Below are 14,933 nucleotides of genomic sequence, written 5' to 3'. Positions count from 1 at the left end.
TTCAGTGCATGAAGTTGATCATATCACCCCCCGCTTAAAACTTCTTTATGACAAGAACAGACAAAACGAATCCATACTCATGCAAGTCAGAATAGTGGCTACTTCTGGGCAGGGAAAGTAGGAATTGATTGCAAAAGGTAATGAGGGAGCTTTCCAGAGTGCCGGAAATATTCTATATTTTGTTTTGGATAGTAGTTACAAGGGTCTCTACATACATAAAAAATTCACTGCCCTGTACGTTAAGACTAATGTATCTTACTCTGTATGTATTATGCCTCAAGTTAAAAAAGACAAAACTGTCAGTGGCTCTCCATTACTACTACAGGCTAAAAGCCAAACTCCTTAGACTAGCCCACGGTTTCCTATTCATTTCTCCCTCAAGTCTTGGCTCAAATATCTTCCTGTGAAACCCATCTTGGCTTTCCCAGTGTATGACACATGGATCTTCCATATTCACTAGGACAGTAATCATAGGCCTACCCTGGTTCTTTACAGACTGTGTCGTAACTGTACACCTGCTTCCTTCACTAGACTGGGGGCTCCCTAAGAATAAGGACCATCTCTTTTCAGTTCCATTTCTCATCTAGTATGTTGTGCAGTGACTGGCACATAGGCCCCCACTACATGTCTGTTGAAAGAATTTAAGTTCACCTTGTATTTGCTTTGGGTTTGACCTTCCTTACTGAAAAGTTGCTTTCTTCCAGCCTGCAGGATGTTTCCTCAGTGAAAGGAATGCTTTTGCACAATGGCAGTTTTTGATACTCCTGAGGAAGCCTTTGGCGTCTTACGTCCCATCTGTGTTCAGCTCACAAAGACCCAGACAGTGGAGAACGTGGAGCAGCTGCAGGCACACTTACAAGCCGTGAGTGACTCTGCCCTTCAGGAACTTCAGCAGTACATCCTCTTCCCTTTGCGATTTACCCTGAAGACCCCGGGTCCCAAAAGAGAGCGCTTGATCCAGAGTGTGGTGGAGTGCCTCACGTTTGTCCTGTCCTCAACATGTGTGAAGGAACAGGAACTTCTCCAGGAACTCTTTTCGGAACTCTCTGCTTGTCTGTATTCACCCAACTCCCAAAAACCCGCCACCGTGTCAGAGGAGTTGAAACTGGCTGTGATCCGGGGCCTCAGCACATTAATGCACTCGGCTTATGGGGACATCATTCTGACTTTTTATGAGCCCTCCATCCTGCCTCGTTTAGGATTTGCTGTGTCTTTACTGTTAGGCCTAGCTGAACAGGAGAAATCAAAGCAAATTAAAATTGCTGCCTTAAAATGTTTACAGGTTCTACTCTTTCAGTGTGATTGTGACGACCATCCCAGATCCTTGGATGAGCCTGAGCAAAAGCAGCTAGGAGACTTGTTTGCTTCTTTTTTACCTGGAATCTCAACTGCACTGACCAGGGTTATCACAGGAGACTTTAAACAAGGTCACAGCATTGTGGTATCTTCCCTAAACATCTTTTACAAGACAGTGGGCTTCATCATGGCTGACGTACAGCTCGGAAGAATCTCAAAGGTTAAAGCAAAGCCTGCAGTGGAGCACAGAGTAGCAAAGCTGATAGTTCACAGGGAAGCTGATTGGGTAAAAAATACCGGCAACAAGTTGAGTATTCTTATTAAAAAGATAATTGAGTGTGTTTCAGTTCACCCGCACTGGAAGGTGAGGCTAGAGCTAATAGAACTTGTTGAGGCCCTTCTTTTCAAGTGCAGTCAGTCCCTAGTTGAATCTGCTGGTCCCCTTCTGAAGGCCTTGGTGGGCCTGTTGAATGATGAGAGTCCTGAAGTCCAGGCCCAGTGCAATAAAGTTCTGAGACGCTTTGCAGATGAGAAAGTAGTGGTGGGCAACAGGGCCTTTGCTGACATCCTATCAGAAAGCCTACATTCCCTTGCCACATCTCTTCCCCGCCTAATGAGCTCCCAAGATGATCAGGGCAAATTCTCTACTCTCTCCTTGTTACTCGGTTATCTGAAACTTTTGGGCCCCAAAGTGAACTTTGTCCTCAACTCTGTGGCCCATCTCCAACGTCTTTCCAAAGCGCTTATCCAAGTTCTGGAATTAGATGTAGCTGACATCAAGATTGTTGAAGAGCGGTGTTGGAACTCTGATCATCTGAGTGCTTCTCCGAAGACAGCCGCACAGCCATGGAGTCAAATCCAGAGGCGATATTTCCGCTTCTTCACTGACGAGAGGATTTTCCTGCTCTTGCGGCAGGTCTGTCAGCTTCTTGGTTTTTATGGGAACCTCTATTTGCTTGTGGATCACTTTATGGAACTATACCACGAATCCGTGGTTTACCGGAAGCAAGCTGCCATGATCCTTAATGAACTGGTCGCAGGAGCTGCCGGGCTGGAGGTGGAGAATCTTCATGAAAAACATATTAAAACAAGCTCAGAGGACCTGAGAGAGATTGTGACATCTATACTTGAAGAATACACGAGCCAAGAAAACTGGTATTTGGTCACTTGTATTGAAGCTGAAGAAATGGGAGAGGAGCTAACAATGAAGCAATTAGGCCCCCAGGCCATCACATCTGGTGCATACACCTGCCAACTTACATCTTTTCCAGCCTTCTCAAAGCCAAGTCCCACTATCTGCTCTATGAACAGCAACATCTGGCAAATATGCATCCAGTTGGAAGGGATTGGCCACTTCGCTTATGCACTAGGAACAGACTTCCGTTTGCTCTTGATGTCAGCCCTCTATCCAGTACTGGAGAAGGCTGGAGACCAAACCCTGCTCATTAGCCAGGCAGCTGCCAGCACCATGATGGATATTTGCCATGCTTGTGGCTACAACTCTGTGCAGCACCTGATCAATCAAAATTCAGACTATTTGGTGAACGGGATCTCTTTAAATCTACGTCATCTATCTCTGCACCCTCATACCCCAAAGGTCTTGGAAGTCATGCTGCAGAACTCAGATGCTAACCTACTTCCTTTGGTGGCAGATGTGGTTCAAGATGTCTTGGCTACCTTGGACCAATTTTATGATAAGAGAGCCACTGCCTTTGTCAGTGTTCTGCACGCTCTGCTGGCAGCATTAGGTACATTCAGAGCCCTTTTTAATGCTGATTTGGGGGAATGGCTAGTACCTTTGTTTGCCTAACCTTGTTTTTTTCTTTGTGATTATGCTATGGAGGACATTATTTGAATATTGTTCAAATTTGAATATCATTTGAATTCATCCAGCCCCACATGTTATGGTAGGGTCCCACTGCTTATTTTTTTCTTATATACTTTTGATAAGCTCTACCATATATTGAGCTCCTGGTCTGTGCCAGGGACATAAATCCTGCAGACTAAATGTAAATATTATTTTTGTTTTAAAGATAAGGAGAGCTAAGGCTTGGTGAAATCCTACTTAGCCAGGGTCACACAATTAATAAGGAGTAAAGTCAGGATTTATGATTCTGTTCTTTTCAATATACCAAGCTGCTCCTGATGATTCTTAAGAATTAGCAGTAGCTATGCTAATGGAGAATAGTTATAACATGAATTATTCAGTCCACAGATAATCTCATACAGTACTGTCCAATAGAGCTTCCTGTGATGATGAAAATGTTCTGTATCTATTATACAATAGTCACCAGCTACATGTGGCTAGTGCAACTTAGGAACTGAACTTTTAATTTTAATTAATAATAATAGCCACATGTAGCTACTGACTGCCATATCTAAAAATTAACTTTTTAATTCTGTGAGGGGGTTCGAGTTTTTCTCCTTCCCTTTGATCCTGCTGGGTGTCTGTTGGAGGTGTTAGCCACCATTAAAATGGCAGTTTTGGACTATAAGAAAAAGAATCCCTTAACTCAATAATCAGTCTCTGAATGAAAAAAATAATGAGCTGTGTACCTGAGCCCATTTATCCAAAGAGCATAGCTCCAATACTTATTTCAATACAGCTAATAGCCTCCAAAGTAGGTAGAAAGGTCACTGACCTCATTTTGTCAGCTGGGAAAGCCAAGACCATGTAAGAAAGTCCTTCCCAGAAGGTGACTGGAACAGGGACAGTCCTCTGGCCTGCAGCTGATACATTTCCAATGTTCATTCCTTCATTTGTGAACATTCATATGCAGTGTAAATGTTCTTTTATTCATTCATTCAGGAGTGCCTACCATATGTCAGACACCATGCTAAGTAATCAGGGTACAGCAGTGAACAAGACGAATAAACTCATGGAGCTTTCCTGCTGCTTCAAGAGAGATGATAAACAAGTAAACAAATCATTAAGCTCATTTTAGATTCTAATAAGCACTGTGAAGAAAATAGGCAACTTAATGCAAGAGAGTAACAGGGACAGGCTACTTTAGCAGAGATACACTCTTTGGATAAAAGTAAAAGTGGTCAAGGAGGGTCTCTCTAAGGAAGCAGTGCTGGTGCTGAGACCTGAGGGCTGAGAGGGGCCCCTCAGTACATGTGGAGCTGTCACATCCTTTTTGTGCTTTTTTAGAACATTTCAGACAACGGGAACAGCAGCTGCAAAGGCCTGAAGGGAAGAAAGGGCTTGGGGTCTTTGGAGAATGGAAGAGAGGTCATTGTGGAGAGGTCCGTACAAGGTGAAATTAGAAAAGTGAAATCTTGCAGAGTTTTAGACCAAAGGAAGAAGTTTAGATTTTATTTTGTAGTCATTCAGAAGGCCTGTATCCTGGACCAGTCACTGGGATGTCAGCAGTGACGAAAAGAACCTGGTCCCTGCTCTCATGGAAACTCTACTCAGACTGGCTAACTGCTTACACACTTTAGACTGTGACTGCTTCCATGGTCCAGACTTCTACCTTTAGTGATTTGGGGAACTGTGCTACATGTTAATTTGAGATTTAAAAAATGTATTAAGAAAAGGCCTATTAAATGTATACTCTCAGGAGAAAGCTCAATTTGGGCCTTGAAAATTGAATTGCCTTGGATCGCTGATGACTGTGGTCATCTCTCAAGAAGAAATCCTGTGTAGCATTTTTTTTTTAATTGAAGTTGAGGAAGAGGGGTGTTTTCATTGCAGAAAGGAATAATGAGGGTGAGTAAGGTTAACTTGAGAGCATCCTAGGAAAAGAAGCAAAGTTGGGGATAGCTTTTCCGAAAGTTTTGAGATAACCCAAAACACTTGTGTTCTGATTGGTAAGCAGTACTTAGGTGGAGTTGATTGGTCACGTATGAATCAAAGTAGCTCTGGAAGCTGGCATTTCTGTTTGGTCATTGAATTGTCTAACTGTTGGTCACTCTTTTCAGATGGGAGTGGAAGTGTGGTCTAATGGAACTTCCAAAAAGTCTTAAAAGAACCTAATACATGTTTTAGGAAATTGAGTTAGCATAAACAGAGTTTTTCATAAGCATTGATTAAAAAGCACTAGGTACCACTGTGAGGCTAGGAGCTATCAGTTAAATTACTCCTAAGCACCAGCTACTGGTTGTCTGATTATTCGTAACAAAACAGTAAGGTAGCTTTAAAAGTAAGAAAGCATCCATGGACCTTATGTCAGCACTTGGAGATGGTGCCACATCTGTATGTGGAGGGCTGCCGCATTATTTTGGTGGCTGCATAGTATTCAACTGTGTGGGGCTGCACCATAATTTATTTAAACAGTCCTTTCTTGGTGGACATTTCAGTTTCCAGTCTTTTGCTATCACAAAAAATGCTGTAATGAATATATTTGTAGGTCATTTTGATCACGTCTAAGTATATCAATAGGGTAATTTCCTAAGACGAGTGCTGGCTTAGAGGGTATTACATTTAAGTTTTTGGTAGAGAGTAACAAATTGCTCTCCAAAGAGTTCGGGCTAATTTAAACTCCCAACAGCAATGTAAGAGAGTGCCAATTTTGCCATGCTCCCACCCACACTGTACAGCACCAAGCTTTTTGATCTTTGCTACTCTAATAGGAGAAAAATAGCACCTTATTATAGTTTAATTTGCATTAAGAGTGAGGTTGAGCTTCATTTCATGTGTTTAAAATCCATTTGTGAGCAAAGACTTTTTAATATCTGGCACTAGCCTTAAATCTAGAAAATAATCTTCATAACCTGTCTACTTTTAGCAGCGTAAATGCTGGGTCCTCACTTTTAACACGTTGCAAATGCAATCCCTTAGCATACACTAAGGGCCTGATTTATGTCTGGGGATGAGTCACTGAAGAAATGTCATAGTTGACCCCCCCATGTAGGAACCTCCAGATACTGGATCAGAGGCTCTCCCCTTCAGCATTTGCTCTCTGCAGCTCCCAGTCGCCTGACCTGGCATCTCCCATCTGCTGCTGCTCTGACTCTGTGCAGATGCTCCTTGATGGAAAGGAGGTTAGCAGGTGCTAAAAGTTATCAGAGACTCTGCTTTCTGCAAAAGGAGAGCGAAAATTCAGGCTGCGGGGTTATCTTGTTCTTTCACTCTTTAAGTATTAAGAGCCTTTCAGAAATGAAGCCTTAGGGGAACCCAGTATACAAATATAGTTGAAATTAGAGCCGCTGTGGTTAAAGAAGGGATAGAAACCCTGGATCCACCCCCTTTAGCCTGCTATCTCTTGGCCTCCCTGATGTGACCCTGAGACATTTCTGCAGTCCTAGGGCTCCTCAAGGCACAGTTTGAAAACCATTGGTACAGTGATGTTTAAGGCTTATTCTGTGGTGACACATCAGAAATATCGGTGCATCTCTGAAGAAGGAATAGCTTTGGAGAGAAAATTCCTTCTCTCATGTCAGAAATACTTATGTGAGATTGTGTCCATTCTCAAAGCTCTGTAGAGCCTGTCTTCTGCTAATGAGTAATGTATCCTGTACTGAGAATTTTGTCACTTGTATGTATTCTCCAGTCTAGTGTATTTGTTCATTCACTGTATATTTTGAGTACCTACTCTGTGCTAGGTATATTGAATTTCCAGTGGCGATCAATGGAGCATAGAGTCTAATGAGAGATTCAGACACTAAACTACACACAAACTAAGTATAATTTACAAATCGTGATGAGTTGACATGAAAGGAAAGAACATGACGCTATATAAGACAGCCTATAAGGGATCTAAGTTAGACTGGGGAGTCAAGATGGCTTTACTGGGCAAGTTATATTTGTATTGGAATTAGCCAGATGTGACAGGGCGGGAGGTGGGGGGAAGTATTCCAGATAGTGAGAGCAGCAGATGCAAAAGTTGTAAGGCAAGAAAACACCTGGTGCGTTGGAGGAACTAGAAGGTGGTCAGTTAATGGGCAACTGGGCGTGGTTAGAAGATGAGGTTGGAGAGACAGGACTGGACCGTGCAGGGGCCGTGCAAGCCATGGCAAAGAGCTTATTCTACACACAAAGTATTAATGCCTATTGTCAGTTGACCAAGGTGATCGTTATAACGTTTTTTTACAGCCCAGTGGTTCCCAGACACAGGTGATTGTGGGCAACTCCAAGAGCAAAATGTAGGGGAGAAGGGAAGTCATTTGAGCCAAAGACCAGAAGCTCTTGAGAAAGGATGTGCGAATACCACCACAGCTGAAGACATTGAGCAGTTTTTGCTGAACTACCTCAAGGAAAAGGATGTGGCAGATGGAAATATCTCAGATTTCGATAATGAGGAAGGTAACTATTATTTTGACTTAGCCTTTTTTTTTCTTTTTGAAGCAGATTATTGTAAAAATGATGAAACATCATTATAGAAAGTTTGGAAATATGAAAAGTCACTCATAACCTTACCATGCTAACATAGGCATTCTCACTTTTCGTATAATCTTTTTCTGTTCCTGTTGTTGCAAACCTATTTTTATATGGTTGCAGCCTCAGTTTAAATGCCCTTTTTACATTTAGTTATATAATAAGGATCTCCATGTTGCTATGGAGTTTTCATAATTAATGTTTTAATAGCTGCTACTAAGTATTCATTCCCCTGTGGGAAGTTTAGATTGCTCTTAGCTTTTCACTCTAATAAACAGTGCTGCAGTGGATAATTCTGTGCACGTGACCTTTTCCTCTTTTTTTGCATATTTCTTTATAAATCCCAGAAGTGGGATTTCTGGGTCAAGGATATGAACATTATTTTATGCTTGCCAAATTGCCTTCTAGAAAGGTTGTACCAATTGACACCTTCCCTTCAGCAGTACAGAATTAATACTGGTTTCACCACCACCTTGCCAACATTGGCTAATACAAATTTTACTTAAATTTCTAAATTTAAATGGTTCTTGTTATTTTACTTTGCATTTCTCCGATTAGTAGAAAGGTTGAATATTTTTCTATATGCTTCTTTCCTAAGAATTTTTTTCTTATCCCTGTTGTCTTTTCATATGCTTAGTCCATTTATTTATTAGTGGGAGGAGATTTCAATGTTTTTCTTATCAATTTATATGATAAAGGAGAAGAAAGTGCAGACTAGCTGAAGCTCTGGCCTATTGTTTTATTCACAAGCTCAATCTGGAGCTTCAGGTCACAAAAGGATTAATAAATTATTAGAATCTCCTCTGCAAATAGGAAATGCCAAGTTATAATGAGCTCGGTGGTCTCAGAACTATCCTAAATCGAACTGAGTCCCAAATTAGTTTATTAGGTTGGAATAGAACAGATTTCTTTTTTTTTTCTTTTTCTTTCATTTTTCTTTTGTGTGTGTGTGTGTATGCGCGCGCGCGAGTTTTCTACACTGAGACTCTGATGAACTGAAGCCAATACTTCCAGGGTAACAGGAAGTAGCAAGTAGCTCAGTGCAACTAACTACATCCAGCAAAATTCCTCTTAAATGGTAGGGAAACATCACAGGGCCCAAATAATGATTAATGCAAAGTTGAGTCGTTATTCTCTCCAAGGACAGAGTTTTCTTATCAGAAATCTATCAGGCTTTTTCTTCTCAGTTTTGTTTCTTCCAACCCAATCCTTCTTTTCATGAACTGCACCCCTCACCCAAACCTGTAAACTCTGAAGAAGAGGAGGCATCTTGATCCCTCATAATCCGGATTTGCCATTCTTTGAAATTCTGGCATTGTCAGTGATTCCATTCTTTCCGATTAGAATCTTCTGGTTCTAGTTGATGTTCACTAGGAGCAGACTGAATGAATCAAACCTTTCTTCCAGTAACAGAAAAATCCACATCCCTCAAATAACATTCTGCAGTCAGTGAATCTCGAGCAACAAATCCTCCTCTGGGAAGAAAAGCACAGCCTTATCATTCTTATAATTATCATTCATCAAGTACACACCACACACTTGGCATTATAAAGAATGTTTGGCTTGATGTTGGTTTGACATGCGTTTTTTGTTTTAACCACAATAAAAGCACCTTGTGTATCCGAGGTCCCTTTCTCCGAGAAATCAAAGCATTCAACCCATGCATTTTCATTTATCTCTTCAGCATCTGTTAAAGACAGGTGTGGCCTCTACTGTAAGATTCTGTTTTCCCAGCAGAAGAGACTGAAATGGAAAAAAGTTAAGGGAGCAATGCTCAGCTTAATGGAAATGAGCACAGCTGGTAATGGGGCTATGGGGGGAGGCTGGGGGCTGTAAGTGGATAGAGGAAAATTTTTAAAGATAGGGAATTTCGCCTAGGTTTCTTGAAACTCTCAAGTCTTTTTGTTGTGGTTTTAATTTACAAACTTATGCCTCTCATGCAACACAGCACTCTAGGCAGTGAAAGAATAATAGCTGGTGACATTCATCTCATTTAACTCTCAACAAGCAAATAAGGTATACATGCTTTATCCATTTTTTCAGACATGGTAAGATGGGATGAGAGGAATTGCCAATAGGTTGTGGAGGCAAGACTTGAACTCCCTCCCCTGACCAAACCCCATCCCTATGTATTGTACCAAGCTGCCCTCATATTCTCTCTCATACAGAGAGAAATAAGTAAGGCTTGATCTTGGCCATCAAAAGATCCGAAAGGCTGGTGGGGAAGACAGCCATGTACTCCCTTTAGCCAAAGGAGAAACCAAGAGGAAAGAGTAAAGGGCCAACGGCCAGCAGGGAACTGCCCAGCCTCAGGGCTCCGTGATAGAACCTGCCCTCTTATGTTTTTATTTCAAAGATTTGTTAATGGAAATTTAGAAAAGACCAAAAGTATAGGGAAAAATTAAATTATCTATTATCTCATGACCTTATCTCTGCTAATATTTTGTTGTACTTCTGTCTTTATATAAAAATTTTCAGTAGTGCTCACACTGTGTATACAAGTTGGTATCCTGTGTTTCTCTTTTTCACACAATATTTCATAAGCATTTTCTTTTGTCATTAAAGCCCTTGGCAAACACAAATTTTAGGGTCCTCATAACATGTCATTGTATGGATGACTAAGGTTTATAAAACCATTCCTCCTTCAGTGAACATGGAAGATTTTCCCCCAGTTTTTAGCTGTTATAGTTAATGCTTTGGTGAATAGCTTGACTTACATCTTTTTTTCGGTCTCTTTTTTTTAAATTAAATTTATTGGCGTGACATTGGTTAACAAAATATACAGGTTTCAAATATACAATTCAGCAATACGTCATGTGTATATTGCATTGTGTGCTCACCACTCAAAGTTAAATTTCCTTCCATCACCATATAGTTGACCCCCTTTTTGACTTATATCTTGACCCAAATTTTACATGGTTTCCTCGGAACCAGTTTCTAGGCATTTTCCCTCGTAAGTCCTGTTCCTGATCTAAGGTTGGGAGATCAAATTGAAGTGGGGCATCTCTCATAAAATACCATCTCTGGTTATGCTCTTTTTTCTAGAGGAACAGTCAAATCCTCCCCCCAAAGTGGACGAGAATGACACGGGTCCAGACGTGGAGCCACCACTGCCAGTGCAGATCCAAATAGCCACAGACGTGATGGAGCGCTGCATCCACTTGTTATCAGATAAAAATCTGAAAATCCGCTTGAAGGTCAGTGTGCAGCCCTTTCCCTGCATTCACAGAGCAGCAGAACCACAGTTTGGCCTGGTTGGCAGAGACGGCACGGATGAGCAAGTAGCTGCCCTTATCTCCTGGTCCATGTGTGGTGGCCAACAGAAGCCATCAAGAGGAATTTGTCTGTGGAATGACAGTCTTAGGTCTTTCTGCATCAGTTCACATGCCAAAAGGAGCTGAATCCCCTTTGTGGAATTAAAAACCACAAAGTTTTGGAGATTCATTGAATCAAGGGAAAGAAAGGTATATGCTTTGGAAAGGATGTCATTTTCCGAGCTGACTTAATGCGGGATGTAGGGTTTAGTTCTTTAAAGTGGTCATCTTCCAAGCCTGACGCTAGCCCTTATCTCTGTTTCTGTTTCTATTTTCATTCTAGGAGAAATACCAACACTTTTTTTATTCATTCATTTCATTTGCTGGCAGTTTCCCAAGCAGCATCCCCATCAGCAAGGACTTAAACTACACAGTAGTGACTCCAATAACAGGACAGTGGGGTGCGGTGGGGGAGCTTCGGGGCCAGGGCTTTCGGAATCACTTGGGAGGTGATCTTAACATTCTAAGGAAAACAACATAGCCTGGCCCGCTCCGGCCCACCCACAAGCCAGGATATGAAACACAACTGCCTCAGTGAATTACCGTTAGGTCTGAGAGCACATTGCCCCACTCGGAGTGGAGGGCTGGGAAACTCTGATCCACAGGTTATCTCAATTCCGCTGTGTTTTGTGGAATCTGTTTTGTCTTCCCAGAGATACTTCTTAGCATTCATCTGTTGTTCCATTCAGGAGGCACTTTTCAAGCGCCTGCTATATACATGGCTTTACTGTGGGTGTCTGGTTGATAGATTAGTGAAGTGTCTTTCCTTTTATGGAGGCGTTGTAGCAATTGTTCGCACCCTGTAGTCATTGCTGTAATTATTGAGAGCACCGGCGATAGAGTCAGACCTACCTCCCTGAGTTCAAATCCTGGCTCTGCCCCTTACTAGCCATGTGACCTAGAGTTAGTTAATTCACCTTTATGAGCCTCAGCTTCATCTGTAAAATGGAGATGATGGTACCTACCTCACTGGATTGGTGCTTACAAATATAAAACATTTAGCATCAGGTATGACATACACTCTCATTCATTTATTCGTTAAATGTTTATTGGGGACTACTATAGGTCAGGCATGCGGTAGATAGAAGGCAATGGGGCAGACGTGATCCCTGTCTTCATGGAACTTTCTGTCTCTTGTGGGGAAAGGGGTGATACACAAACACGTAGAAGAAATGCTGTGAAGGTAAATAAGCAGTTTCCATGAAAGAAAATAGTAATTCACCCATGTGCTAGGAGCCGAATCTACCAAACCTTGTTGAATAAGACAGAACTTGCATTCTGATTTAGATTAGATCATCAGAAAGATCTCTGAGGTAGGAATATTTAAGCCGAGACTTAAAAGGTTGAGAAGGAACCAGCAATACAAAGGGGCAAAGGCAGAGAGAAGAACATTTCAGGTAGAGGGGGAAACTATGTTTTTTAATCAATGAAGTATGATGTAATTTGCCCAGTTAGTGACAGAACTCAAATGTAGAGCCAGTCAGTGGCACCAAAGCCATTTGTACTGTACTACGCTCTCTGCTGTATACTACGGTATCTCATTCACCTGCCTAACCGTTCACCCCTCAAGGACAGGGCCTCTTTTGTTCTTTGTTTCTGTTCCAGTCTAAGTGTGACCAGCACATAGTAGGCATGCATTAAGGGTTTACTCCTTACTGCTGGCAGTCTTCACTCTGTCTTTCTGCCTCACACACGCACCCGCACCTGCTCTGTGAAGGCTGGCCCATCTGTGTGGGAGGGAAAGCTGCACTGGCCATCATGGTGACCGCTGCCTACGCCACTGAAGCAGGCCATCTGTTTTCAGTGAGTTTTGAGATATGAGAGATTAGAAAACATGTGCTCAGGAAAGATGAAAAATCCAATTTACATCTAGGTTACCCCACACGTTTCTTCTGAGGTTGACCCATATCTCAGCTGTCCACTTGACCTCTCCATTTAGAAGTAACAGAACTTGATCTTACCCTGCCTTTCAATTTGCCCCTCCTCCATTTTTCCCGTCTCATCAAGTGGCACCTGTAGCTATTCAGTTGCTAAGCCTGAACCCAAGTAGCTCTTTTTAATACCTCTCTTCATCTCCCCAATATCAAGTCTTTAAGCAATTTAAGCCATTTCATCTCCAAAACATAACAAGTCCTTTCACTTCTCTGCCCCTGCCACCATCATGGGGCCACATCACTTTCCTCCTATGCGGACATGTGCCGTGGCTCCCTCACTTCTCTCTCCCGCTTCTAGTCCCTTCTCCACTCAGCCGCCAGAAAGACCTTTTTAAAACATGAATTGTATCCCGTCACTTTCCTGTTTGAAGCATCTTGATGGCTTCCCACTACTTAGTACAAAATAAAAATTCTTAACATGACACCTTTGTGGTCCAGCCCCATCTTTCCCTCTTCGGTCTTGCTCCACACTGCCCACTTGGGTTTCCTCAGCGCTTCAAGCTCTCCCACCTCCGAGTTTTCCTCGTTACTCTTTTCAGTTCTAGGAACATGCTTTCACGCTTTTCATGACTAACTCCTAGTCACCCTCTGTGTCCCCCTTAGAAGTTGCTTCCTCAGAGAAGCCCTCCCAGCAGTCTATGTGCTTTACATCCCTCCCTTTAGTTTCTTTGCATTTCACCCTTTACTTTTCTTCCCAGCCTTGTCACAATTGGTAATCATCCCTTTATTTGGTTGTTATCTAATTAAGATCTTTCCCCAGTTGACTATAAGCCCTGCGAAGACAAGGAAACATATGCATTTTGTCCTTGTGTGTCCTCCCACCCCGCTCCCCAGTGCATCAACTAGTGCTTGGCATGTTGTTAGAACTCAGTAAGTATTTATTCAGTTAATGAGTTTCTAAATATTATTCTTTTAAAATGGTGACTTGATCCCAAGTATCTGGTCTCAAGCCTTCGAAAATCATGTCCTCCTTTCTTCCAGGTCTTAGATGTGTTGGATCTGTGTGTGGTTGTTCTGCAGTCCCGTAAGAACCAGCTCCTTCCCTTGGCTCACCGGGCCTGGCCCTCGCTCGTGCGCCGACTCACAAATGATGACCCTTTGGCAGTGCTCAGAGCCTTCAAGGTACTGCTCAGGTGGCCCACAACTGTCATGGTGATGAAGGGTAGCAAGCACAGAGCTCACCAGTGTCTTTAGGGGTTGGTTCTCTTTATGCCTGCTTGCAATGTAATAACCTTGAAGAAAGTATGGAAAAATAGGAAGAGCACAAAGAAGAAAATAAAAGTCAGTTTCCTTCTGAATTTGAAGCAGAGCGAACTAGTGGTTAGAAGGGCCACCAGTATTTATTGAGGACCCACTAAGTGCCAGGCAGTGTGCTTGGCACTTCCCACACATGAGCTCATCTCCTTATAGTAACCTTGCGAATTAGATATTATTATCCCCATTTTGACAGGAGGAAACAACTCAGAGAAGCTAAGGAATTTTCTCAAAATCACGCAGCTAATAAATGATAGAACCCAAATCTGTGAGTTCATGCCCATGTTATTGGCACGAGTCAAGGTGAAGGGACCTAGGCTCTAGCAATGGGCATCCTCTGCCCAGCCACGTGACTTTAGGCAAAGCCTTTGACCACCCATTTTCAGATTGAGTTTAAGAATACCTGTCCCATCTTTCTCATAGCGTTGTTGTCAAGGATAAAATGGGACTGTTTGGTGAAATGCTTTGAAAAATTAAAAGCCCTACATATATGTAAGGTATTATTCTCTCTGATTTAGTTTGGTTTATATTTTAGCTTATTTGTTTATATTCTTCCTTGTTCTAAAAGGCACTCAAGGCATCCTACAGAGATATATTTACCATGGCAAACTCACATAAATTAGAAGAAGAGCAAGATGAGGCAAAGAAAAATGATGGGTAGGAATATAAAATGAAACTAAGACAATTGGCAAAGGTATTTTGGTTTTCTGAAAGATTCTTCAGCATATACCAGATCAAAATACAAGCTTACATGTAAAATGTATCAAATTGCTAATATTTTTTCCTACAGCAAAATATGCAAAATGATGTGTG

General features: G+C 42.0%; 1 protein-coding gene across 1 annotated transcript in view; it reads left to right on the top strand.

Annotated features, from left to right (window-relative positions):
* The window catches only part of TTI1 (TELO2 interacting protein 1), a 42,356-nt gene that overhangs the window by 12,831 nt on the left and 14,592 nt on the right, over positions 1-14,933 (top strand). The window contains exons 2-5 of the mRNA XM_039864311.1: positions 705-3,044; positions 7,337-7,546; positions 10,664-10,815; positions 13,848-13,988. Coding sequence (XP_039720245.1) covers positions 746-3,044; positions 7,337-7,546; positions 10,664-10,815; positions 13,848-13,988 — 2,802 coding nt within the window. The 5' untranslated portion in view covers positions 705-745. The remainder of the gene's footprint in view (positions 1-704; positions 3,045-7,336; positions 7,547-10,663; positions 10,816-13,847; positions 13,989-14,933) is intronic.

This window comes from Pteropus medius, unplaced genomic scaffold (genome assembly GCF_902729225.1).
Source record: "Pteropus medius unplaced genomic scaffold, Ma_sr-lr_union100, whole genome shotgun sequence".
NCBI lineage: Eukaryota > Metazoa > Chordata > Mammalia > Chiroptera > Pteropodidae > Pteropus > Pteropus medius.
The sequence above is the reverse complement of the archived record's forward strand: the minus strand, read 5'-3'. Positions and strand labels throughout refer to the sequence as shown.